The sequence below is a fragment of the Equus asinus genome, chromosome 2 (genome assembly GCF_041296235.1).
Source record: "Equus asinus isolate D_3611 breed Donkey chromosome 2, EquAss-T2T_v2, whole genome shotgun sequence".
NCBI lineage: Eukaryota > Metazoa > Chordata > Mammalia > Perissodactyla > Equidae > Equus > Equus asinus.
This window is the reverse complement of record NC_091791.1, coordinates 167,967,391-167,994,494: the sequence shown is the minus strand read 5'-3', so window position 1 is coordinate 167,994,494 and position 27,104 is coordinate 167,967,391. Positions and strand designations below refer to the sequence as shown.

Genomic DNA, 27,104 nt, shown 5'->3' with positions numbered 1-27,104 from the left:
CGTAGAATGAGGTAGGAAGTACTTGGTCTTCTTCAATTTTTTGGAATAGTTTGAGAAGGATAGGTATTAAATCTTTTTTGAATGTTTGGTAGAATTCTTCAGGGAAGACATCTGGTCCTGGAATTTTATGTTTTTGGAGGTTTTTGATTACTGTTTCAATCTCTTTACTTGTGATTGGTCTATTCAAATATTCTATTTCTTGATTCAGTTTTGGGAAGTTGTGTGATTCTAAGAATTTATCCATTTCTTCTAATTTATCCAATCTGTTGGCATATAGCTTTTCTTTTCTTCTTTTTTTTAAAGATTTTATTTTTCTTTTTTCTCCCTAAAGCCCCCTGGCACATAGTCCATCTGTGGCATGTGGGATGCCACCCCAGCATGGCCCGATAGTGGTGCGATGTCCTCACCCAGGATCCGAACCAGGGAAACCATGGGCCACTGAAGCGGAGTGCGCGAACCCAACCACTTGGACATAGGGCTGGCCCTGCATATAGCTTTTCATAGTATTCTCCTATAATCCTTTGTATTTTTGTGGTATCTGTTGTAATTTCTCCTCTTTCATTTCTAATTTTGTTTATTTTAACTTTCTCTCTTTTTATCTTTGTGAGTCTGGCTAAAGGTTTGTCAATTTTTTTTTATCTTCTCCAAGAACCAGCTCTTAGTTTCATTGATTCTTTCTATTGTTTTTTCAGTCTCAATTTCATTTATTTCTGCTCTTATTTTTATGATTTTCCTCTTTCTGCTGACTTTCAGCTTTGTTTGTTCTTCTTTTTCTAATTCTGTTAGGTGCAGTTTAAGATGACTAATTTGAGATTTTTCTTGTTTGTTGAGGTGAACCTGTACTGCTATGAATTTCCCGCTTATAATTGCTTTTGCTGCATTCCATAAGAGTTGATATGTTCTATTTTCATTTTCATTTGTCTCCATATATTTTTTAATTTGTCCTTTGATTTCTTCATTTATCAACAGTTGTTCAGCAGCATGCTGTTTAGTCTCTACATATTTGTGACTTTCTCAGCTTTTTTCTTGTAGTTGATTTCTAGTTTCATAGCAATGTGGTTGGAAAAGATGCCTGATATGATTTCAGTTTTCTTAAATTTATTTCCAAAGATATGGTCTATCTTTGAGAATGTTCCATGTGCACTTGAGAAGAATGTGTATTCTGCTGTTTTTGGATGGAACTCTTTCTGTATATCTGTTAAGTTCATCTGATTGAGTGTTTCATTTAAATCCACTGTTTCGTTGTTGACTCTCTGTCTGGATGATCTACCCATTGATGTAAGTAGGATGTGGAGGTTCCCTACTATTATTGTGCTGCTGTCAATATCTCCCTTTAGTATTAATAGTCGCTTTATGCACTTTGGTGATCCTGTGTTAGATGTATATGTATTCATAAGTGTTATAGCCTCTTGGTGTAGTCCCTTTTATCACTATATACTGTCCCTATTTGTTTTTTTTTTTTTAAAGATTTTATTTTTTCCTTTTTCTCCCCAAAGCCCCCCGGTACATAGTTGTGTATTCTTCGTTGTGGGTTCCTCTAGTTGTGGCATGTGGGACGCTGCCTCAGCGTGGTTTGATGAGCAGTGCCATGTCCGCGCCCAGGATTCGAACCGACGAAACACTGCGCCGCCTGCAGCGGAGCGCGCGAACTTAACCACTCGGCCACGGGGCCAGCCCCAACTGTCCCTATTTGTCTCTCATCTTCTTTTTTATCTTGAAGTCTGCTTTTTCTGATATAAGTATAGTAACGCCTGCTTTCGTTTGCCACTTGCTTGGAGTATCATCTTCCATCCCTTCACTGTGAGTCTATGTTTGTCTTTAGAGCTGAGATGTGCTTACAAGAGGCAGCATGTTGTTGGGTCTTGTTTTTTAATCCATCCAGCTACTCCGTGTCTTTTGATTGGAGAAGTCAATACATTTACATTTACGTGATTATCGATATATGAGGGCTTAATACTGTCATTTTATCTCTTGTTTTCTGGTTGTTCTATATTTCATTGTTTTTCTTCCTCTGTATTTCTGAGAGCCATTTCACTTTGGTTGTTTTCTCATTTTTTATGAATTGTGGCTCTGCTCTGATGTTTTTTTTTGCGTGGAAGATTTGCTCTGACCTAGCATCTGTTGCCAATCTTCCTCTTTTTTTTTTCCAGCCTGAGGAAGATTAGCCCTGAGCTAATATCTGTACCAGTCTTCCTCTATTTTTGTATGTGGGTCATTGCCAAAGCATAGCTGATGAGTGGTGTAGGTCCATGCCCAGGATCCAGACCTGAGAACCTGGGCTGCCAAAGTGGAACACACTGGACTTAACCACTATGCCACGGGGTTGGCCTCTTTGCTCTAAATTTTTTATTTAGAGGTTACCAAGAAGTGTGTTTAAAAGTTCTCATAGATGAGACAGTCCATTTTCTGATAGCCTCTTATCTCCATTAGCCTAAGCAGCTTCCATCCCTTTCCTGTTCCCCATCTGAGTTATTGTTGTCACAAATTATACTGTTTTGTGTTGTGTGTTTGTGACTAAATTGAAGTATTTATAGTTACTTTTGATGCTTTCCTTCCCTTTATCTTTTAAGTTATAATTAAGTATTTGCTACACTGTTCTGAAAGAGAGGTACAGTTTTCTGATTTTGTCTGTCTATTTATCTTCTTGCTCAAAGCTTTGTAGATCTTTGCTGATCTTTGCCTTTTTGTTTCAGGTATGAGGTCATGCTTGATCATTTCTTGTAGGGGAGATCTAGTGGCAATGAACTTCCTCAGCTTTTATTTACCTAGGATAGCTTTTATTTCTCCCTCATGTCTGAAGCATAGTTTTCCTGCATAGTTTTTGTCTTTCAGTACTTTGAATGTATCATTCCATTCTCTCCCAACTTCTAAGGTTACTACCAAGAAATCTTCTGAAAGCCTGATAGGGGTCCCTTTGTAGCTTGTTTTCTTCTGCCTTGCTGCACTTAATATTTTTCTTTTGTTGTTGATTTTTGCTAGTTTTACTATTATATGCCTTGGAGACGGTCTTTTAACATTGATGTAATTATGAGATCTATTGGCTTCATGTATTTGTAAGTCTGGTGTCTTCCCCAGGTTTGGGTAGTTCTCAGCTATTATTTCTTGGAACAAACTTTCTGCTTCTTTCTCCCTCCCTTCTCCCTCTAGAATACCTATAATTCTTATGTTTCTTTTCTAATTGAATTGGTTATTTCCTGAAGAATTCCTTCATTTAAAAAAAATCTTAGTTCTCTCTCCTCTTCCACCTGAAGCATTTCTATATTTCTATCCTCTAAATAACTAATTCTTTCCTCCATGAAGGATTTTAAATTATTTTTTATCTCATTGTGTTCTTCATATTCAGCATTTTTTTTTAAAGATTTGCACCTGAGCTAACATCTGTTGACAATCTTTTATTTTCTTCTTCTCTCCAAAGTCTCCCACTACATAGTTGTATGTTCTAGTTGTAGGTCCTTCTGGTTGTGCTATGTGGGATGCTGCCTCAGCATGCCCTGATGAGTGGTGCCATGTCTGCACCCAGGATCTGAACCAGTGAAATCCTGGGCCATGGAAGTGGAGAACATGAACTTAACCACTTGGCCATGGAGCTGGCCCCCATATTCGGAATTTTTGGTCGTTTTTTTATAGTTTCAATCTCTTTGGTGAAATATTACTTCTTCTCATTAATTTTATTTCTGAGCTCAATGAGCTGTCTTTCTGAGTTTTCTTGTAACTTGTTGAGATTATTTGTGACAGCTACTGTGAATTCTCTGTCATTTAGATTGTAAATTTCTGTGACTTCAGGGTTAGGTTCTGAAGACTTTTCGTTTTCCTTCTGCTCTGAATTGTTGATGTAGTTTCTCATAGTATTTGTTGAACTAATCCTCTGATGGCACATTTGTGGTAGTATCAGTTCCCAGATTCCACCTGCTGTTGCTGGGGTGAAGTAGGAGCTGTATTTCCGATCCCACTCCATCTGCTGTACATTATACTGTTACAGTGGACACTCCTGCCAACCAGGAAAGCACTCTGTGTGTCCTCAGGGCTACCGCCACCTCTTCTTACATTTGAGCTGAGGTGTGTTCCCACTTGTGGGCATGCAGCAGTTCTATGGGTGCTCTCACTGGCTGGGAAAGTGTTTGTTCACCCACATAGATCTGTTACCACATCTTCTTATGGTTGTGCTGGCTTCCCGTGAAGGCCAGGAGTCCCCTGGTGGGCAGGGCTTCTTTGCAGGGTCTGAGCCCAGGCCAATTGTTGGGACTGCAGTGGCATGGTGGGCTCTCCAGCCAGCTTGCAAAGCATTTGAATACGAACTCAGACTGCCAGTCACCTCTTCTTATAGTCTTGCTGAAGTGTGTTCCCACTTGTGGGACCACAGCAGCACTATGGGTTCTCTCCCTGGCTGGGAAAGTGTTCATGTGTGTGCACAGGGCTTCCAGGGGAGAGTAGGGGAATGCTCACCTATCTCCACTACTTCTCCAGGGGTCCAGTTCATCCACATTTAGATGTATAGCTGCGTCAGTCTCTCAGGCATCCTGCTGTGCTGTGTGGGTATCCTCTGTTGGTCAATGAATATCCATTTAATTGTAGTTCAAAGGAGGAGAGCACAGGGAAGACCTTAATCTGCCATGTTGCTGATCTCATTCCCTCAAGAGTTGGTACTTTTGAGGTACAGCAAGAAGGCCAGCAAGTTAGGAAGTGGGTGATGGTGATTTAAGATTTGACTAGAATGTTGTCCTGGGTTTAACATTTACAGAGCCTTGAAGACCACTCCTGGTGAGGAGGATGGATTTCATTCCCAGTGCAATTGGAAGCTATTGGAAGGTTTTAAGTAGAGAAATGACATGATTTTGTTTGTGCTTTAAGTAGTCATCACTCTGGGGGATGGTAGTAAGAAGAAATTGGAGCAGGGAAGAGAAATAGGAGAATAGATCAAGGGAGTTATTGCTGAGTCCAGGGGAGAAATCACATAGGAAAACTTTCATTAATTTTGATGAAGAGTTAGTAGGTAAGGAGAAAAATAAGGACAGGCAAGAATGGATTGAGGGCATAACCAAGGAACTGTGGTCAGAGGATAAAACCTTGAGAATGTCTAAGTCTGACCAGATAGGCAGAGCATAGAAGAGGATTCTTTAGAAGGAAGTAGCTGGTAGAATAGATTGCAGCACTTGATATGTGGGAATCTGTCTGCAGTTGGCAAAGTTTTTGGCTAGTTGTAGTTTAGGAGTATGGCTGTAGTCCCTGGGGAGGTTGTGGGGAAGAGTGGCAAAAACTAAGTAGAAACCACATCCTCACTGATTGAAGAGTAGGCAGATTCTCCGGATCACAATATAAGGCTGGGGCCCATTTCCAGCACTGGGTACAAGAAACTTCATTTCAGAAACAGGGTAAAAGTTTAGTCACTATAAATGGAGCACCAGGTCAAATGGGACTATTAGGAACTAAGACTGAGGCTGAGTCCCACAGAGCTGGCCTACATGTTTCAAAATCCTCCCTGCCCATAGCCAGGATTGTCCCAGAACTTAGAAGGATGGGCCAAAGGACAGATCTTTCCCTTTGGGAACCACCACTGAACCCACTCACAGTTGTCACACTGGGATTCTGTTGTCTACACTTTCCTGTCTTGTCTTCTCTTAGCCATTGCTCTGCTACCTTAAATTCCATTCCATTCCATTCAATCAATATTTATTGAACACTCACCTTGTGTTAAATGCCATGGGGAGCCCAACAATGAAGAAGACACAGTCTCTGCTCTATGAGAGCTCAAAATTGAGTATTTTCTCTAGGTGATTATCACACAGCCAGAATGCATAGTAGCCTCTTGGATATTCAATTAAGAGGGTGTTTGCTTCTAGCCATAAGAATAGAAGACAGATGTAATGAAGTTTCTGTGTTGCTAGAGAACTTTTGTAATATTTAATGGGACACCAGATAGCGTATGTACTTGGTGTCACAGATTGATGTTACATGGTTCTTTTGAAAGACAGCCTCTAAGATGGCCCTAATGATCCCTACCTCCTGGCGTTCATGTCCCTATATAGTCCCCTTCCCTTGTATGTGGCTAGACCTAGTGACTAATTTTTAATGAATAGAATACAGTAAAAAGGATGAGAAGTCACTGCCAAGAATGCTACCAATAGCCCGTGTTCTCTAGCTTGCATGTCCTCTCTTACTCTCTTGCTTATCCTAAGGGAAACCAGCTGTCATGCTGTGAGCTGCCCTATGGAAAAACCCACATGGCAAGGAACTGGTGTCTCTAGCTAACAACTGGTAAGATTGAGGCCTATCCACAACCACATGAGTGAGCTTGGCAGCAGATCTTCTCCCAGTCAAGCCTTGAGGTGACTGTAGCCCCAACCTACACCTAGGTTACTGCTTTATGAGAGATCCTGAGTCTGAATACCCACTCAAGCCATGTTGAGATTACTAGCTCAGAAACTGTGAGCTGATGAATGCTTCTTGTTTAAAGGTGCTAAGTTTAGGGCAATGTATTAGACAACAGTTGATAACTAATATAGTTCTCTTCAGGATTCTAGCCTCAACGCATGATATACTGATTACCGATATCATATTTCCTATAACTTTTGGTCTTGAGTTCTCTGCTGATGAAAGGCTCTTTGGACTTAGTTATACTCTAAATCTTGATCTCAGTTTACCTCATTAATTATTCTCATATAAACTTAAAGAGAACAGTATTTGCTACTTGCTGGATTTGAATATGGAGACTTCCTTTTCCAAGTCGTTAGTGATAAGCTTACACCACAATTTTCTTCTGCGCTTTATGAAAATCCTCTCTTTGGACATTTTCTTTGCTATAAATTAAACAATGAGAACCAGAGATGGACAACTGGACAGTTCCAATGCCATTGGAAACTGTTGTAAAGAGTTCCTTGGGGCCGGGCTTCGTGGCCGAGTGGTTAAGTTCGTGTGCTCCGCTGCGGCGGCCCAGGGTTAGGATCCTGGGCGCGAACATGGCACCACTTGTCAGGCCACGTTGAGGCGGCGTCCCACATCCCACAACTAGAATGATGTGCAACTAAGATATACAACTGTGTACAGGGGGGGTTTGGGGAGGTAAAGCAGAAAAAAAAAAAGATTGGCAACAGTTGTTAGCCCAGGTGCCAATCTTTGAAAAAAAAAAAAAAGGAAGATTGGCAACAGTTGTTAGCCCAGGTGCCAATCTTTAGAAAAAAAAAAGAATTCCTTGTCCCAATCAACATGCATGTCCCGAGTTGGTTGTCCTATGATATAGATGTCTGAAACAGAACTGATCCTGTCAGATCCCAAGACAACTTTTCCTCCTTCCTGCTTTGTTTTTGTGATAACATCTTTCTGATTACCTAGACTCAATACTTATGGATCTCCTTTAATTGTGTTTTTTTCCTCCAGTCATTTTATCTCTTCAGGACCCAAGCCCTATCAAGGTTCTGCCTGTGCAACATCTCTTACAAACTTTTTTTGTTGCCTTGCCATAGTACCAAACAAGGTCATACAGACATTACCTTTGTTGGAAATATTTCCACTATCTTTTTATTTTCAGTTTTTATTTTGGAAATTTAAAACATATACAAATTAGACAAATTGTGTAATGCTTCTCCATGCAGTCATCAGCTAGTTTCAGCAATAACCCAGTCATGGTCATTCATGTTTCCCCTAGACTACCAGCTACTTTCTCCTTTTCCATATTCTTGGGAAGCAAATCCCAGTCATCATAATCATTTCATCTGTAAATATTTTAATAAGTATTAAAACAATAATACTCTTTAAAATGTAAATATGATACCACTATTACCTTAAAAAATTAAAAATGCTTCATCAATCCTCAAGAGAGTTATTTTAATTTGAATTGTCCTGGCTATTAATATAGTTGGACGTGTTTTCACCTATTTATTGGTCCTTTGGATTTGCTTTTCTGTGAAGTATCTATCCATATCCTTTGCTCATTTATCTATCAGGTTGTTTCTCTTTGTATATTATGGATAATAATTGTTTATTTGTATTAAGCACTCTTCACTCTAGCGCCTTTCTGCATGCCCATTCAATCTGTTCATGTAGCTATTTCTTCCATGGTCCTTGGATGGAATCTAGGATAGGTATGGTGGTTTTTCTGGCCACTTATAAAATTTTGGAAGTCCTCCATTCATATCAGTAAAGGAATAGAGTTATTCACTTGTCCAATCCTATGGAACTGTTAAAATTCTGAACTTCATTTAAATTTAAAATGTACTCCTTCCTCCTAAGGCCTACTTCAGGCAGGAAATCTTCAGAGAGAAAGTGTGTGTCATTGGTTTCCTCTGTCTTAACTCTGCAAGACCACTTTCCTTTCACCTGTGTTTTCTAACCCTGCAGGGATATGGAGATGGGGTGGGGTGTTGAGTAGGGGATGAAGAACCTAGAGGAAATGACAGGTGGTATGGACAAAGATGGTAGTGTATTAGTGGTAAGAATAGTAGGGTGTATAATCCACAATTGTTGCTGATGGATTGGCTACAGGATATAACAGAAAGAGGGAGAGTCAAAGATGACAGTTTCGTTTTTGATCTGGAATCTGTATTGTTTTTATTGTGGTAAAATACATACAACACAAAATTTACTATTCAATCATTTTAAAGTGTACAGTTGATTGGTCCTAAGTACATTCACATTGTTGTGCACTCATCACCATTATCCATCTCCAGAACTTTTTCATCATCCAAAACTGAAACTCTGTATCCATTAAACACTAAATCTCCGTTCACACCCCACCTCTAGCCCCTGGTAACCATCATTCTATTTTCTGTCTCCATGATTTTGACTACTCTAGGTACTTCATATAAGTGGAATACTACAAAGTTTATCCTTTTGTGTCTGAAATTTCACTTAGCATAATGTCTTCAAGGTTCATCCATATTATAGCATTTAACAGAATTTCATTTTTTTTAAGGCTTAAGAATATACCTGTGTATGTATATACCACAGTTTGCTTATCCATCCATTCATCAATGGGCATGTGATTGTTCTCATCTTTTTAACTATTCTGAATAATGCTGCTATGAACATGGATGTACCAATATCTGTTCCAGTCTCTGCTTTCAATTCTTTTGGGTGTGTACTGGAAGTGGAATTGCTGGATTATATGGTAAATCTATGTTTATGTTTTCAGGAACCACCATATTGTTTCCTACAGTGGCTGAATCATTTTGCATTCCAAGGGTTCTGCATAAGGGTTCTAATTTCTCCACATTATTGCCAACACTTATTATTTTCTATTAAAAAAATCTTTTGAATAATACCTATCTTAATGGATAGGAAGCAGTATTTCATTGTGATTTTGATTTCCATTTCCCTAATGATTAGCAATCTTGTACAAGTTTTCATGTGTTTATCGGTGACTTGTAGCGTTGGATTTTGTTTTTGTTGTTAAGGACACAATTTTTGAGTTTATAGTAGATATATAGTCTCATTTTGATATCTTTCTATGGTAATTTGTCTAATTAAGTTTTGTATTTCTTTTAAGATTTTTGAAAATTCCTTTTTCTCAAAAATCATCCATTTCCTCTTGTTTTTTTTCAAATTTGTCACTAAAGAGTTACACATGATATTTTCTTACACAAATCATTGTCTACCCTGAATTATAGTTATTTGTGTACTTTCTAAATTCCTTGTTAGATTTCAAATTCTTCAAAGGCATACATTAAGTATTTTCTCCCAGACCACACAGTACATTTCCTTGAACATGGCACTTGCTTAATCATTATCTTGGAATGATTTAATATGTTGATTTCATTATTTAATATTTGCATAACAACTTTGCTTTATTTTTGTCTTCAACAAAATAGTGAACATCTTAGTAACAAATTTCAATAGGTCAAATATCATATTTAACTTTATTTAAGATTTAATATAACATTTTGAATATAACGTTTATAGTATTTTGAATAAGAATGCTTTTGTTGATAACTAATGTGAAATTCAAAAGGAAAAGAGAGAAGGTGGGGTGAGAAATGGAGGAAAGGAACCAACATTCATTAAGTGACTTTTTTTCTTTTTTGCTGAGGAAGATTAGACCTGAACTAACATCTATGCCAATCTCCCTCTATTTTGTATGTGGGTTGCTGCCACAGCATGGCTGATGAGTGGTGTAGGTCAGTGCCTGGGATCCGAACCTGTGAACCTGGGTCACTGAAGAGGAGCATGCTGAATGTAACCACTACACTGAGGGTCCATCCTTACCAGTGACTTTTTAAGGCACTCTGCATAGAATATCTCATTTGATTTTCAACATAATCTTTTGGAATGAACATTGTCAATCACATAAAACAGATGAGAAAACTGGGGGTCAGAGAAGTAACCAACTGGTCGGTGGAAGAGCCTTCATCAATAGGAGTGAGGAATTTCTATGAACTTTAATACTAAAAATGTTTACATGCAAAATAATAAGCAATGAACCTTAGTCATTTTTTGAGTTCTTGCTGATATATCTCTGTGACAGGAGTATAAGTGTGAAATGAAGATGATGCTAACAGAGGACAGTTCTCCTCTCCTCTGGAGAAACAGACACAAAGTAATCAATCACTCTGCAAGCACTTACTGAGTCTTTATATGGTGTATGACAGTGGTTTGGTGCTTGAGCCTAATGGTGAATTATAGAGCTAGTCTCTGACCTCAAAGAGCTTGTTGTATTCTGTTGGTAAGTCAGGCAGACACAGATAGAATGAACAGAAATATTTAAATCTGACAATTAAGAAAAATGCCTTGAGGGTCCAACAGCTTCTATGTTTATGATGCATTGCAAGGTGACTGGCACCCTAGAAACATGTCATCAGAACTTTTTCTGAAGGGGAAAGTCTTGATTTCTTACAGGGGCCTGATATTCCCTTAGCTTGTCTGGGAATCCTGGCTTCAGCCTCTTGGTTCCACAGCTTTATAAGAAGAGCTTGTTCACCTGCTTCCTAAACACTTGCTTCACCTGTTTGTTCCTCAGGGTGTAAATGAAGGGGTTGAGCATCGGGGTCACCACGGTGTTGAGCAAAGCCACCACCTTGTTTCTATCTTCCCCCTGGTCACCCTTGTCCGACCGGATATACATGAAGATGCAGCTTCCATAGAAGAGAGACACAACAATGATGTGAGAGGAGCAGGTGGAGAAAGCTTTCTGCCTCTCCTTGGCTGAGGGGATGCGCAGGATGGTGTGGAGGATGTGTCCATAGAAGGTGGCTGTCACAGATAGAGTGCCTAGTAAGGTGAAAATGGCCTCAATAAAACTCAGAAGCTCTATCAGACTTGTGTCTGCACATATGAGTTCCAGGAGTGGAAAGCTGTCACAGAAGAAGTGATTAATGATATTGGGGCCACAGAATGGCTGCTGAAATAGGATGAAACTTGGAACAATGATGAGAAGGAATCCTGCCAACCACGAAGAAAGAACCAGCTGGACACAGACCCTTTTGCTCATGATGGTGGCATAACGCAAGGGGTTGCATATGGCCACATATCTGTCAAAGGACATCACCGCCAGGAGGAGGAACTCAGTGGTGCCCAGGAAGAAATAGAAGAACAACTGGAGAAAGCAACCTGCTAAAGAGATGGTCTTGTGTCCAGTTAGGATATTGGTCAGCATCTTGGGGAAGATGACAGAGGTGAACCAGATCTCCAGGACAGCAAAGTTGCGGAGGAAGTAGTACATGGGGGTGTGCAGGCGCCTGTCCATGAGGGTGATGATCACGATGAGGAGATTCCCCAATAGAGTGAGGAGGTAGGTCAGGAGGAGCACCAGGAAGATGAGCATCTGCAGCTCACAGGCATCTGAGAGCCCCAGCAGGACAAACTTGGTGATAGTGGTGTGGTTCCCCATGGCGCTTCTGACCTCTGCTGGGGATGGCCAATCAGAGGTGTGCAGCATCAGGAGTCATGATGTTCTGGGCAGCTGAGAACATTTGGAACTGAAATGTAAGAGGGACAGTTGTAGCATTTTGAGATGAAGGAGTCCTTTTTTGTCTTTGCCCTACTAGCCCCTTTTTCTCCCTCTTCAGGCTGGTTGTCCAGATCCCTTAAGGAGTAGCATCAGGTCACGTATTTTGACCCAATTAAAGTCAACTTTCTGAGATTCTTGGAGGAAATTTTCCCTTTACCATTTTTTTCCATTTCTGTTGTTTCTAATAGGAAACTCTGTATTAATCCCTTTTATTCTTTTCCTTTACATCAGATGGTGTCTTTTCCCATATTTGTCCCAATGTGGTAAGGGGTCTCTGAAGTCCATTAAAATATTTCCCTCCACAAATCCTCTATCCAATGGACGTAGACCTTCATTGAAAGCATTGGTAGAATATTTACTCTAGAGCTTGTTACAGGAGGCATTTAAATTAAAGAAACTGTGGTTGCTCCTGAGCTCCATCATTTAGTAGCTTATCTGGGGCTGGTTATCTAACTTCATGAAAACTCTGCTTTCTCAGTGGGAATAATAACGGTAACTATGTGAAAACTTCTTGTAGAACTTCAATGAATAATGCATACCAAAGAGTTAGCACAAGGCTGTCCACAGAGCAAGGAGTCACATAATGTTAGCTATTTTAATTTCTCCCTTTGTGGTTGAAACTCTAGTAGGAAAATAATAAGAGCATATTTGAATAAAAGATCTTGGGATTTTGAGCAATATCTATTTAGAGAAAAAGTTTTGAAAATATTTCAGCTCATTATGAAAAGTTTAGGAAATACAGAGAAATGGAATAAAAAGAACCACCTGTAGCCCCACAGAGACAACTTTCAGGATTTGGATTGATCTTTATTGTATTTTTGTAATTATTAAATAGTATTCATTGGTTTATATAGCCACGCTCATAGATTAGGTATTTTGTACATCATTCCTTCCCACATATGTCTACAAGAAATTTTTGTTGAGTTAATGCAAATTTTTATGAATATATTATTAGGCTGATATTTTTGGTTGGGAGCATGTGTTATGAAATTGGTATATAAAGGGGAGAGAGCATTCCTTGGTAGATTAGGCATCTTGCTTAATACTTTGAGATAGTTTCCTCAGTAATAAGAATAAGGAATAATAATGACAAATGCTGATATTCAGCATTGTTCGTTGGTTCAATTTCACTTTTAGGGAATATATCTTTGTTTTAACTGATTGTTATTTGTAGATTTACATTGCTCAATATTGTCCTTAGAGATCTGGATAAAGAACTAGGCAATCTTGTCACTGCCTATTCTTTATAGAAATGACAGGTCAGGGTAAGCCTCTGTAGGCAACAGCTGACTCTATCTGAGGCAGGAGCAGGAACTTATGTGATAAGTTTGCACCACAGAGACAGTAACACACTACATCATAGCTATGTAAAATATACATTTATATGGATAAGGACTAGATGAGAACATAGAGAAATGAACATATTTGCTATATAAGGACAGGAAGATTCTAGGTGATTTTTCTTTCCTCTTTTTATTATTTTTGTTATTGCTTATACAATACCTTAAATTTGAAATCATAAAAGAAGCCAGCACAGTGAGCCCATTTCGATTAAGAGTTGTGTAGACATTTCAGGAGAGACTTAGGGTAAACAAATGGTGTCCCTGAAAGCCTTAGAGATTCTGTGACTCATCAGATGGACGTGAGTCAGGATACTGAGAAAGATGAGTAAAATCAAAGAAGTCAGCTGTGTCATAGCCTGCCAGTGGACATGTGAAAACAGATGACACACTTCTGGACAGAGTTTCCAGAGGAATTACAGTCTCCTTCCCCCATTCCAAAAATTGCTCCAGTGCAGGTCACCTTAGAAGCTACTAGGCGAGGTGCTTGGTTGTCTTCAAGGAAGTTCTGATAATGAGACTCTTGATTTTCACAAGAAGCTCTTGGCTTTGCCACGTTGCCTGAGGACCACATTCTCGGGGACTCATCAGAGATTCAAAGTGAAGGAATCTTCAGAGCTTTAACATGGTTACAGGTCATGGACATAGTCAGGTCCTGTCCAATTTGTTCTGCGTGGGTCACTCAACCTCCGTGTTTTCCACCAACCAGTCTCTCTTAAGAAATGCTCCCTGACTGTTGTCACTGACACATCTCCAGATCTCCTTAGAAATGAGCTATCTCCGGTTATTCCCCAGAACTCCTGGATTCACCAGTTTCTCAGGCAGCTTCTATAGCTCCTTCTCCATCACAGTGTCACTGCTGGACCACTTTCCTGAGGAGATGGATGTAGAATCCTAATTAAATATTCTTATATCCCTCCTATATTAAGTCAGAGACAGACATCAATTGATGCAGATTCATATGACGCATCTTCAGTTGGGCTTAAGAAGCTTCTGGCTAATGGCACATGCCCCTCCTGGGACATGGTGCCCATAGAGGATTCTGGGGTAAACTATTCATGGCAGACTTCTTGTCTCTGTGGAGCTGGCCTCAGGCCTGGACTGCTTGGGTTCCCGTTTGGTCTCCTGGGAACTCAGAGATCTATGAGAGTACCCAGCTTGAACTTAGCCAATCTACAGATTCTCACTCTTCTCTTGCTGGATGGAGCTGTGCTTCCCCTGAGATTCATTACCATCAGTGGTAAGAGGGACCTCAGAAGGTCCCTTACCTCTTATTTTCTTCAAGTTTGGGATTTAAAGTTTACTTCTCAGAGGAAGCTCAGAAACTTCTAATTAAGTTTAGTTGTAACAAAAAAGCATAGTTATTGAGACATCCAACAAATTCTTGTTGACTGTTTATTATATGAGAATTGCTACTCTAGATGCCAGAGATACACAGGCCGTCTTATGGGGAAGATAAACATTAAACGATCACACAAGTAATTAATTACTGTTGTGTCTAATGATCTGAAGGAGAGCTCATAGTAGATCCTGGACAAGACTGAAGGATAAAGATGATGTTCACGATGGAGCTATATAAAGCACCTGAAGGACGCGTTGGAGTGTGAAGAACCTTTAATTAATTAACCCTTCTTTCCGTACATGTTCATTGAGCCTCTATTCTGTGCTAGGCACTGCAGTTTGCACTGTGGATGCCTGTGAGTGGTGAAGGAAACAGACGTGGTCCCCGTCCCCATGGAGCTTATTCTCCATAGGAAGAATCTTGGTAAGAGGATCTTGGGACAGTCTCCATCTTAGTTCTTGGCCCATTCAAGGTAATTACTACTTTGTAATCCCACTTTCTTCCTTTGGTCACCAAACTGTTCCCTAAACCGAATAAAACTGGCTGATATAACTTGACTGCAGTAAGTGGCATGATTTTAGGAGCTGATGATGTATTTGAAAGACAAATGAATGACTGGCTTTCAACTCTGTTTTAAATGGCTTAGTGAGTTAATTCAATTAGGGGGACTGTTCTCTGAGAGTCGGGCTATCCTTGATGTGGTAGGATGGCTAGGGTTGGCAACTCACTCCCTAAACACTTGGTCATATGAACTCCTTGTGTTGATACCTTACTCCTGATAAAAGTCACAACTACACCAATGAACTATAAGAAGGAGGCTCAGATAGCTGGACAGCTGAAGGTATGGAGTATACGTGGCACACCTGGTCACTGGGATATGCCTATAGAAATTGCATTCCTCTTCTGGCGAGACCAGCAAGAGCCCTGCAGCTCTCAGTTGCGGATCACTCATCCAGGGTGATACCAGACATTGTGAAAATGGAAACTATGACTCCCCCGTGTGACTAAGGATCCTTCCTTTTCTTCCCCACTGGGTCTTGAGAGAGTCAGGGAGGACATTAAACTTCCTCATGGTTTTATCCCTGCTATGTGAGTCTTTGTTTTTGGGTAAACAGCCTCTCATCTAAAAGAAAAAGAAACTGAACTGTAAAATTAGTCTTTTTGTCATACTCAAACTCAGGAACAGGAATAAGTGTGAATAAATATGTGACAACAAGACATTATGAGGGCTATGAAGGCATAAAACTAAGTGTTTCAGGAGAGAAAAACAGGTGAAATGTGCCTTAGATGGATGGCCAGGAAAAGCATGCCTGAGGAAGTGTGATTATAGCTCACACTTGAAGGCAGAGTAGGAGTTATCTGAGTTTCTGGTTGGGAGACTTTGAGACAAAGAGAAGAACGTGTGTCAAGGCCATGGTATGGCAAATAGCTGGTAATTTTTTAATCAATTATTTTATTGAGATCATAATGGTTTATAACATTGTGTAATTTCAGATGGGCATTATTATTTATCAGTTTCTGTACAGATTGTATCATGCTCACCACCAGTAGTCTAAAGTTTTTTAAATTTTATTTTATTGAAGTCATAATAGTTTATAACGTTGTGAAATTTCAGTTGTACATTATTATCTGTCACTTATCATAGATATGTGCCCCTTTATCCCTTGTGCTCACCCCCCAAACCATTTCCCCTTGGGTAATCACTAATTTGTTCTCTTTGCTTATGTGTTTATCTTCCATGTATGAGTGAAATTGTATGGTGTTTGTCTTTCTCTGGCTTATTTCATTTAACATAATACCCTCAATGTCCACCCATGTTGTTGTGAATAGGACGACTTTGTCTTTTTTATGGCTGAGTAGTATTCCATTATATATGTGTATATATATATATATATATAAACACACACACACACCACATCTTATTTATCCATTCATCAGTCTATAGGCACTTGGGTTGCTTCCATGTCTTGGCTATAGTGAATAATGCTGCAATGAACATAGGGGTGCACGAATCTCTTTGTATTGTTGATTTCAAGTTCTTTGGATAAATACCCCATAGTGAGATAGCTGGGTCATATGGTATTTCTGTTTTTAATTTTTTGAGAAATGTCTATACTGTTTTCCTTTGTGGCTCAACCAGTTTGTATTCCCACCAGCAGTGTATGAGGGTTCCATTTTCTCCACATCCTCTCCAACGTTTGTTGTTTTTGTCTTGGTAATTATAGCCATTCTGACAGGTGTAAGGTGATATCTCATTGTAGTGTTGATTTGCATTTCCCTGATGATTAGCAACATTGAACATCTTTTCATGTGCCTGTTTGCCACCTGTCTATCTTCTTTGGAAAAATGTCTGTTCATATCCTCTCCCTATTTTTTATTGAGTTGTTTGTTTTTTTGTTGTTGAGTTGTATGAGTTCTTTATATATTTTGGAGATTAACCACTTGTCAGATATTGAAAATATTTTTTCCCAGTTAGTGAGTTGTCTTTTCACTTGTTCCTGGTTTCCTTCGCCTTGCAGAAACTCTTTAGTCTGATGTAGTCCCATTTGATTATTTTTTTCTTTTGTTTCCCTCTTGAGTAGAGACAGAACTCAAAAAGATCCTTCTAAGACTGATGTCAAAGAGTGTACTGTCTATACTTTCTTCTAGGAGTTTTATGGTTTCACATCTTACCTTCAAGTCTTTAATCCACTTTGAGTTAATTTTTGTGTATGGCAACAGATAATGGTCTACTTTCATTCTTTTGTATGTGGCTGTCTAGTTTTCCCAGTGCCATTTATTGAAGAGACTTTCCTATCTCTGTTGTACGTTCTTGGCTCCTTTGTCAAAGATTATCTGTCCATAGATGTGTGGTTTTATTTCTGGGCTTTCAATTATGTTCTATTGATCTGTGTGTCTGTTTTTGTGCTAGTACCATGCTGTTGTGATTACTATAGCTTTGTAGTATACTTTGAAGTCAGGGATTATGATGCCTCCAGCTTTGTTCTTTTTTCTCAGGATTGCTTTAGCTATTTGGGGTCTTTTCTTGCCCCATATGAATTTTAGGATTCTTTGTTCTATTTCTGTGAAGAATGTCATTGGGATTCTGATTGGGATTGCATTGAATTTGTAGATTGCTTTAGATAGTATAGACGTTTTAAGTACGTTTATTCTTCCAATCCATGTGCATGGAATATCATTCCATTTCTTGATGTCATCATTGATTTCTTTCAATAATGTCTTATAGTTTTCATTGTATAGGTTTTTCACCTCCTTAGATAAATTTACTCCAAGATATTTTATTCTTTTTGTTGTGATTGTAAATGGGATCATATTCTTGAGTTCTTTTTCTGTTAGTTTGTAATTAGAGCATAGAAATGCAACTGATTTTTGTAAGTTGATTTTATACTCTGCAACTTTGCTGTAATTGTTGATTATTTCTAATAGTTTTCCCATGGATTCTTTAGGGTTTTCTTTATATAAACTCATGTCATCTGCAACAGTGAGAGTTTCACTTCTTCATTGCCAATTTGGACTCCCTTTATTTCTTTTTCTCGCCTAATTGCTCTGGCCAAAACCTCCAGTACTACATTGAATAAGAGTGGTGAGAGTGGGCACCCTTGTCTTGTTCCTGTTCTCAGAGGGATGGCTTTCAGTTTTTCCCCATTGAGTGTAATGTTGGCTGTGGGTTTGTCATATATGGCCTTCATTATGTTGAGGTACTTTCCTTCTATATTCATTTTATTGAGCGTTTTTGTCATAAATGGATGTTAGATCTTGTTGAATGCTTTCTCTGCATCTATTGAGACAGTCATGTGGTTTTTGTTCCTCATTTTGTTAATGTGGTGTATCACATTGATTGACTTGTGGATGTTGAACCATCCCTATGTCCCTGGTATAAATTCAACTCATGGTGTATTCGGTTTGCCAATATTTTGTTGAGGATTTTTGTGTTTATGTTCATCTGCCATATTGGCCCATAACGCTCCTTCTTTGTGTTGTCTTTGTCTGGCTACCATTTCATTTTGTTGATTATTTTCTTGATATGTGGAAACTTTTTAGTTTGATGTAGTCTTACTTGTTTATTTTTATTGCCTTTACTTTTGGTGTCATATCCAAAAAATCATTGCCAAGATCACTGTCAAGGAGTTTACTTCGTATTTTTTTGTTCTAGGAACTTTATGGTTTTAGACCTTATGGCCAAATCCTTAATCCATTTTGCGTAGATTTTTGTGAGTGGTGTAAGAGAGGGGTCCAGTTTCATTCTTTTGCATGTGACTGTCCATTTTCCCAAACACCATCTATTGAAGAGACTATCCTTTTCTCCTGTACATTCTTGCCTCCTTTGTTGAAAATTTATTGACCACTTACACATGGGTTTGTTTCTGAGCTATTCTGTTCTGTTGATCTGCGTGTCTGTTTTTTTTTTTGCCAGTATTGTGCTCTTTTGATTACAATAGCTTTGTAACATAATTTGAAATCGGGAAAAGTGATGCCTGCAACACTGTTCTTCCTTCTCAAGATTGCTTTGGCTATTTGGGGTCTTTTGTGGTTCCATACAAATTGTGGGATTGTTTTTTAATTTCTGGGAAAAATGCCCTTGAAATTTTGATAGGGGTTTCATTGAATCTGTATATGGCTTTGGGTAGTTTAGGCATTTTAACAATATTAATTCTTCCAATCCATGAACACAGAATATCTTTCCATTTCTTTGTGTCTTCCATTTCTTTCATCAGCGTCTTATAGTTTTCAGTGTACAGGTCTTTCACTTCCTTGGTTAAATTTATTCCTAATATTTTGTTCTTTTGGTGCTATTGCAAGGGGGATTGTTTTATTAATTTCTGATAGCTCGTTGTTGGTGTCTGGAAAATCAACCAATTTTTATATGTTGATTTTACATCCTGCAACTTTATTAAATTCATTTATTATTTCTAACAGTTTTTTCTTAGAGCCTATATTACTTACTATATATAATATATCATATGCAAATAGAGACATTTTACTTTTTCCTTTCAGTTTGGATTCCTTTTATTTCTTTTTCTTGCTTAATTTCTCTGGTTAGGACTTCCAGCACTACGTTAAATGAAAGTGGTGAGAGTGGGCATCCTTGTCTGGTCTGATCTTAGTGGAAAAGATTTTAGACTTTCACTGTCGAACATGATGCTAGCTGTGGCTTGCAATATATGGCCTTTATCATGTTTAAGTAAAATCCTTCTGTACCCAGCTGGACAGACCAATTATTCAATTTGCTAGTGTTTTGTTGAGGAGTTCTGCCTTGGTGTTTATCAGTGATATTGGCCTGTAATTTTATTTTTTTTATTGTCCTTGTCTGGTTTTGGTATCGGGGTAATGTGTGCTTTGTAGAATGAGTTAGGAAGCTTCCTTTCCTCTTTAATTTTTGGAGGAGTTTGAGAAGGATAGGCAGTAAATCTTCTTTGAATTTTTGGTAGAATTCACCAGGGAAGCCGTCTGGTCCTGGACTTTTATTTTTGGGGAGGTTTTTGATTACTGTTTTGATATCCTTACTGGTGATTGATCTATTTAGATTCTCTGTTTCTACTTGATTCAGTTTTGGAAGGTTGTATGGTTCTAAGAATTTATCCATTTCTTCTGGATTATCCAATTTCTTGGCGTATAGCTTTTCATAGTATTTGCTTATAATCTTTTGTATTTCTGAGGTGTCTGTTGTAATTTCTCCTCTTTCATTTCTGATTTTTTTATTTGAGCCTTCTCTCTTTTTTTCTTGGTGAGTCTAGCTAAAGGTTTGTGAATTTTGTTTATCTTCTCAAAGAACCAGCTCTTGATTTCATTGATTTTTTCTATTTTTTATTCTCTATTTCATTTATTTCTACTCTGATTTTTATTATTTCCTTCCTTCTACTGATTTTGGGCTTTGTTTGTTCTTCTTTTTCTAGTTCCTTTAGATGCACTGTTAGATTGTTTATTTGAGATTTTTCTTGTTTGTTGAAGTAGGCCTGAATTGCTATACACTTCCCTCTTAGAACTGCTTTTGCTGTATCCCATAGATTTTGGCATGTCATATTTTCATTTTAATTTGTTTGAAGGTATTTTTTTATTTCTCCTTTGATTTCTTCATTGACCCAATCGTTGTTCAGTTTCATTTTGTTTCATCTCCACATATTAGTGGCTTTTCTGATTTTCTTCCTGTAGTTGATTTCTAGTTTATATCATTGTGGTAAGAAAAGATGCTTGGTATTATTTCAATCTTCTTAAATTTATTGAGAGTTGTTTTGTGGCCTAATATGTGATCAATCCTGGAGAGTGTTCCATGTGCATTTGTAAAGAATGTGTATTCTGCAGTTTTTGATGGAATGTTCTATATATATCTGCTAAGTCCATCCGGTCTAATGTATTGTTTAAGGCCAATGTTTCCTTATTGATCTTCTGTTTAGATGATCTATCCATTGGTGTAAGTAAAGTGTTAAAGTTCCCTGCTAGCATTGTGTTCCTGTCTATTTCTCCTTTTTTGTCTGTTAATAATTGCTTTATATATTTAGGTGTTCCTATGTTGGGAACATAGATGTTTGCAAGTATTATATCCTCTTGTTGGCTTGTTCTCTTTATCATTATGTATTCCTCCTCTTTGTCTCTTGTTACAGTTTTTGTTTTAAAGTCTGTTTTGTCTAATATAAGTATTGCTACTCCAGATTTTATTTCTTTGCCATTTGCATAGAGTATCTTTTTCCATTCCTTCACTTTCTGTTCGTGAGTGTCTTTAGGTCCAAAGTCTGTCTTTTGTATGCAGCATATATAAGGGTCTTGTTTTTTTTAATCCAATCAGCCGTCCTATGTCTTTTAATTGGAGCATTTAGTCCACTGACATTTACAGTAGCTATTGATGAATATGTACTTATTGCCATGTTGTTACTTTTTTTCTAGGTGTTTTAGTAGTTCTTCTCTGTTCCTATCTTCTTCTCTTGCTCTCTTCCCTTGTGTTTTGATGGATTTCTTTAGTAATATGTTTTATTTCCTTTCTCTTATTTATTTGTGTAATTATTATAGGTTTTTGGTTACCATGAGGTTCATATACAATGCTCTACATATAAGCAATTTTGTCATTGGCGATTCTTTATAGAAATGACAGGTTAAGTCAAGCTTCTGTAGGAAAGAGCTGACTCTATCTGACACAGGAGCAGGAACTAATGTGATAATTTTGCATCAGAGAAACAGTAACCCACTACATTGTAGCTATGAAAACTATTATATGGGCAAGGACTAGATGAGAACATGGGAAAATGAACATAACTACCATATAAAGACGGAGGGATTTTAGGTGATTTTTCTTTCCTCTTTTTGTTATTGCTTATACAATACCTTAAATACAAAATCATAAAAGAAGCCAGCACAGTGAGCCCATTTGGGTTAAGAGTTGGATAGCACGTTTCAGGAGAGACAAAGGAGAAGCAAATGGCTATCCATGAAAATGGTGAGAAAAAGCCTTAGCGATTCTGTGACTCATCAGCTGGACATGAGTCAGGATATCAAGAATGATGAATAAAATCAAAGAATTCAGCTGTGCCACAGCCTGCCAGTGGACACGTGAAAGCAGATGACAGGCTTCTAGACAGAGTTTCAAGAGGAATCAGAGTCTCCTTCCCCCATTCCAAAAATTGTGCCAAGGCAGGTCACCTCACAAGCTACTAGGTGAGGTGCCTGATTGACTTCAAGGCAGTTCTGATGATGGAGACTCCTAGTTTCCACAGGAAGCTCCTGGCTTTGCAAAGTTGCCTAAGGACTGTACTTCTTTGGGGAATCACTAGAGATTCAAAGTGGAGGAATATCCAGAGCTATAACATGGTTACGGGTCATGAACATAGGCAGATCCTTTCTAATTTATTCTGCATGGGTCACTCAACCTCCATGTTTTCCAGTGACCAGTCTCCCTTAACAAATGCTCCCTGACTCTGTTGTCACCAACACATCCTCAGATCTCCTCAGAAATGAGCTATCTCTAGATCTTCCCCAGAGCTCCTGGGTTCACCAGTTTCTCAGGAAGCTTCTATTGCTCGTACTCCATCACAGTGTCACTGCTGGACCACTTTCCTGAGGAAATGGATGTAGAAACCTAATTAATTATTCTTACATCCCTCCTATACTAAGTCAGAGACAGACATCAGTTGATGCATATTCATATGGCTCATCTGCAGTTGGGCCTAAGAGGCTTCTGACTAATGGCACATGCCCTTCCAGGGACACAGTGCCCATAGAAGATTCCGGAGTAAACTATTCAAAGACTTCTTGTCTCTGTGGAAGTGGCACAGGCCTGGTTTGCTTGTGGTTTTTTGGTCTTCATGGAAACTCAGAGATACAGAAGGTACACAGGTGAAACTTTACCAATCTAGAGATTCTCCTTCTTCTCTTGCTGGATGGAGCTGTGCTTCCCCTGAGATTCCTTACCACCAGTGGGAATAAGGACCTAGGCAGGTCCCTTACTCTTATTTTCTTCAAGTTTGGGATCAAAAATTTACTTCTCAGAAGGAGCTCAGAAACTTCTAATGAAGTTTAATTGCAACAAAAAAAAGTATGGGTATTAAAATATCCAAAAAATTCTTGTTGAGTGTTTATTATATGACAGGTGTTGCTCTAGATGTGGGAGACACAGAGGCAGTCTTATGGGGAAGGGAGACATTAAAAAAGCACACAAGTATTTAATTACTATTGTGTCTAATGTTCTGAAGGAGAGCTCATAGTAGATCCTGAGCCATATTGAAGGACCTGGGAAGATGTTCCTGATGGACTTATATAAAGCACCTGAAGGATGAGTGGGAGTGTGAAGAACCGTTAATTAGTCATTCTTTCCATCCATGTTTATTGAGCATCTACTATGTGCTAGGCAGTGTACTATGCCCTGAGGATGCTTGTGAGTGGTGAATGAAACAGACGTGGTCCCTGGTACCCATGGAGCTTGCTTTCTTGGGAGAATCTTGGTAAGAGGGCCTTGGGACAGTCCCCATCCCATTCAAACTAAAACTACTTTCTAATCTCACTTTCTTTGGTCACCAAACTCTTCCCTGAACCGAATAAAACTGGCTGATATAACTTGACTGCAGTAAGTGGCATGGTTTTAGGAGCTGATGATGGATTTGAAAGACGAATAACTGGCTTTCAACTCTGTTTTAAATGGATTAGTGAGTTAATTCAATTAGAGTGCCTCTTTTCTGAGAGTCTGGCTATCCTTGATGTGGTAGGATGCCTAGGGTTGGCAACCCACTCCCTAAACACCTGGTCACCTCATATGAAGCGCTTCTGTTCTCACCAAACTCCTGGTAAGATTCATAACTATATCAATGAACTGTAAGAAGGAGGCGGAGACAGCTGGACAGCTGAAGGTAGGGAGTATACATGGCACACACTGGTTGCTGGGATCTGCTTATAGAAATTGTATTCCTCCTCTGGCCAGACCAGAAAGAGCCCTGCAGCTCTCTGGTGAGGATCACCCATCTATGGGCCCCTGCCAGGCATCATGAGAATGGAAACTTCAATTCTTCTAAGGGAGTTGACTAAGGATCCTTCTTTTTCCTCCCTACTTGGTCTCGAGAGAGTCAGGCAAGGCCTAAAACTTGCTCATGGTTCTACTTTTACTACGTGAATCTTAGTTTCTGGGTAAATGGCCCCTCATCTAAAGGAAGAAGAACCTGAACTGGAAAATCAGTCTTTTTGTCATACTCAAATTCAGGAAGAGGAACAAGCATGAATAAATATGTGATAACAAGAAATGTCTTGTTATAAGGGCAATGAAGGCATTGAACTGGGTGCTTTGGAGAGAAAACAGGTGAGATGTGCCTTAGATGGATGGCCAGGAAAAGCACGCCTGAGGGAGGGGGATTGCAGCTCAGACTTGAACGCAAAGTAGGAGTCATCCAAGTGACTGGTCGGGAGAGTTCCAGGCAAAGAGAGGAATGTATGTCAAGGCCACGGTGTGGCAAAGAGCTGGTATTTTGAGGCACAGCAGAAAGAAAGTGAGCTAGGAAGAGGGTGGTGATGATTCGAGATTTGGCGGGAGAGTTGTCCTGGGTTTAAAATTTACAGAGACTTGAAGATCACTCCTGGTGAGGAGGATGGTTTTCATTCCAAATTTAACTGGAAGGTTTTAAGCAGAGAAGTGACATGATCTTGTTTATGCTTTCAAAATTCATCACCCTGGGGGATGGTAGGAATAAGAAATTAGAACAGACAAGAGAAAACAGCAGAATAGATCTAGGGTGTTAATGCTGGGTCTCGAGGAGAAATCACATAGGAAAACTTTCGTGAATTTTGATGAAGAGTTAATAGGTGAGGAGACAAACAAGGGCAGGCAGAGGTGGATTGAGAGCATGACCAAAGGAACTGTGGCCAGAGGATAAAACCTTGAGAAGGACTAGGCCTGGTGAGGGGGAGAGCATAGAAAGGGCACCCATGAGAGGAAGTATGTGGTGGTCTGGGTAGACTGCAGCCAGTTGATGTCTGAGAAGTCTGTCTGCAGGTGGCAAATTTTTTGTGTGGTTGGTAGTTTAGGAGTATGACTGTAGTCTCTGGGGAGCTTGGAGGTCAGATTGGCAAAAATTAATTAGAAAGCACATCTTCAATGATGGAAGATCAGGCAGGTTCTCAGGATCAGGATTGAGGTGCTGATTATAAGGCCGGGGTCCCATTTTTCAGACCAAATTTTGCTCTTGAGTTCTCCGCTGATGAAAAGTTCTTTGGACTTTGTTATACTCTAAACCTTGACCTCAGTTTATATCGTTAATTATTCTCACATAAACTTATGAAGAACAGTATTTGCTACTTGCTAGATTTGAATATAGAGTCTTCCTTTTCCTAGTGGTTAGTGACAAGCTTACAAATGTTAGCATCACACTTTTCTTCTGAGCTTTATGAAAATCCACTTTTTGGACTTTCTTCCTTGTTGTAAACTAAACAGTGAGAATGAGAGATGGGCAACTGGACAATTCCATTGGAACTTGTTGTAAAGAGTACTTGTCCCCGTCAGCAGGCATGTCCCAAGTTTGGTGCACTTACACTATAGATGTCTGAAACAGAACTGATCCTGTTAGATCCCAAGCCAACTTTTCCTCCTGACTGCTTATCTCTGTGATAACATCTTTCTGATTATCCAGACTCAATACTTATGGATCTCCTTTAAGAATGGTTTTTTTCCTCCAGTCATTTTATCTCTTCAGGAACCAAGACCTACCAGCTTCTGCCTGTGTAACATGTTTTATAAATTTTTCCTGTTGCATTGATATAGGTACATATGCATGTTACACTTGTTCGAAGTGTTTCCATTATCTTTTCATTTTCTGTTTTTACTATGGAAATTTCAAACATATACAAAGGTAGACAATGGTATAATGAATCTCCATGCAGTCATCGCTTCAGCAATAACCCAGTCTTGGCCATTCATGTTTCTCCTAGACTACCAGCTACTTTCCCCTTTTCCATACTATTGGGAAGTAAATCCCAGACATCATGATCATTTCATCTGTAAATGTTTTTGTAAGTATTAAAACAGTAGTAGTCTGTAAAATATAAATATATTACCACTACTACATTAAAAAATTAAAAATACATCATTAATCATCAAAAGAGTTATTTTAATTTCAATTGTCCTGGCTATTTATATGGTGGAACGTCTTTTCACCTATTTATTGGTTCTTTTGATTTGCTTTTCTGTGAAGTGTCCATGCATATCCTTAGCTCATTTATCTATTTGGTTGTTTCTCTTTGTATATTATGGCTAATAATTTTTTATTTGTATTATACGTTCTTCACTCTAGCCCTTTCCTGCATGCCCATTCAACCTGTTCATATAGCTATTTCTTCCACAGTCCTTGGATAGAATCTAAGACAGGTATGGGGGTTTTTCCAGCTGCTTATATAATTTTAGAAGTCCTTCATTCACGATCAGTCCAAAGAATAGAGTTATTCAATTGTCCAATCCTATGGAACTGTTCAAATTCCAAACTTCAATTAAAATTAAAATGCACTCTTTCCTCCTTCCTACTAAGGCCTGTTTCAGGCAGGAAACCTTCAGAGAGAAAGGGTGTGTGTTGCTGGCCTCCTCTGTCTTAAATCTGCAAGCCCACCTTCCCTTTCCCTGTGTTTTCTAACCCTGCCCTCCTCCAGGGATATGTCAGTGGGGTTGGGTGTTGAGTAGGCGATGGAGAACCTAGAAGAAATGGCAGGTGTTATGGACAAAGATGGGAGTGGTGGTGGTAGTAATAAGTAGGAGGGCTCTGTATATATTTTGAAGTTGTAATCCACAGAATCTTCTGTTGGATTGGCTATAGGATATAACAGAAAGAGGGAGAGTCAAAGATAAAATAGTTTTGTTTTTGATCTGGAATATATACTTTTCTTATTGTGGTAAAATACATATAACATAAAATTTACTGTTTTAATCATTTAAAGTGTACAGTTCAGTGGCATTAAGTACATCAACATTGCTGTGCATTCATCACCATTATCCATCTGCAGAACTGAACATCCAAAACTGAAGCTCTGTATC

The 27,104-nt window shown here is 38.8% G+C and overlaps 1 protein-coding gene across 1 annotated transcript; it reads right to left on the bottom strand.

The window, feature by feature from the left end:
• Nucleotides 1–10,885: 10,885 nt before the first annotated feature.
• Nucleotides 10,886–11,815, bottom strand: LOC106840724 (olfactory receptor 6E1-like). Its single transcript, XM_044765304.2, has one exon. It carries the CDS (start codon nucleotides 11,813–11,815, stop codon nucleotides 10,886–10,888), a length of 930 nt encoding a protein of 309 aa, XP_044621239.2.
• Between the last annotated feature and the right edge of the window lie 15,289 nt (nucleotides 11,816–27,104).

Coding starts and splice junctions, on each gene's coding strand:
- LOC106840724 (XM_044765304.2), bottom strand. CDS start 11,815: ATGGGGAACCACACCACTATCACCAAGTTTGTCCTGCTGGGGCTCTCA.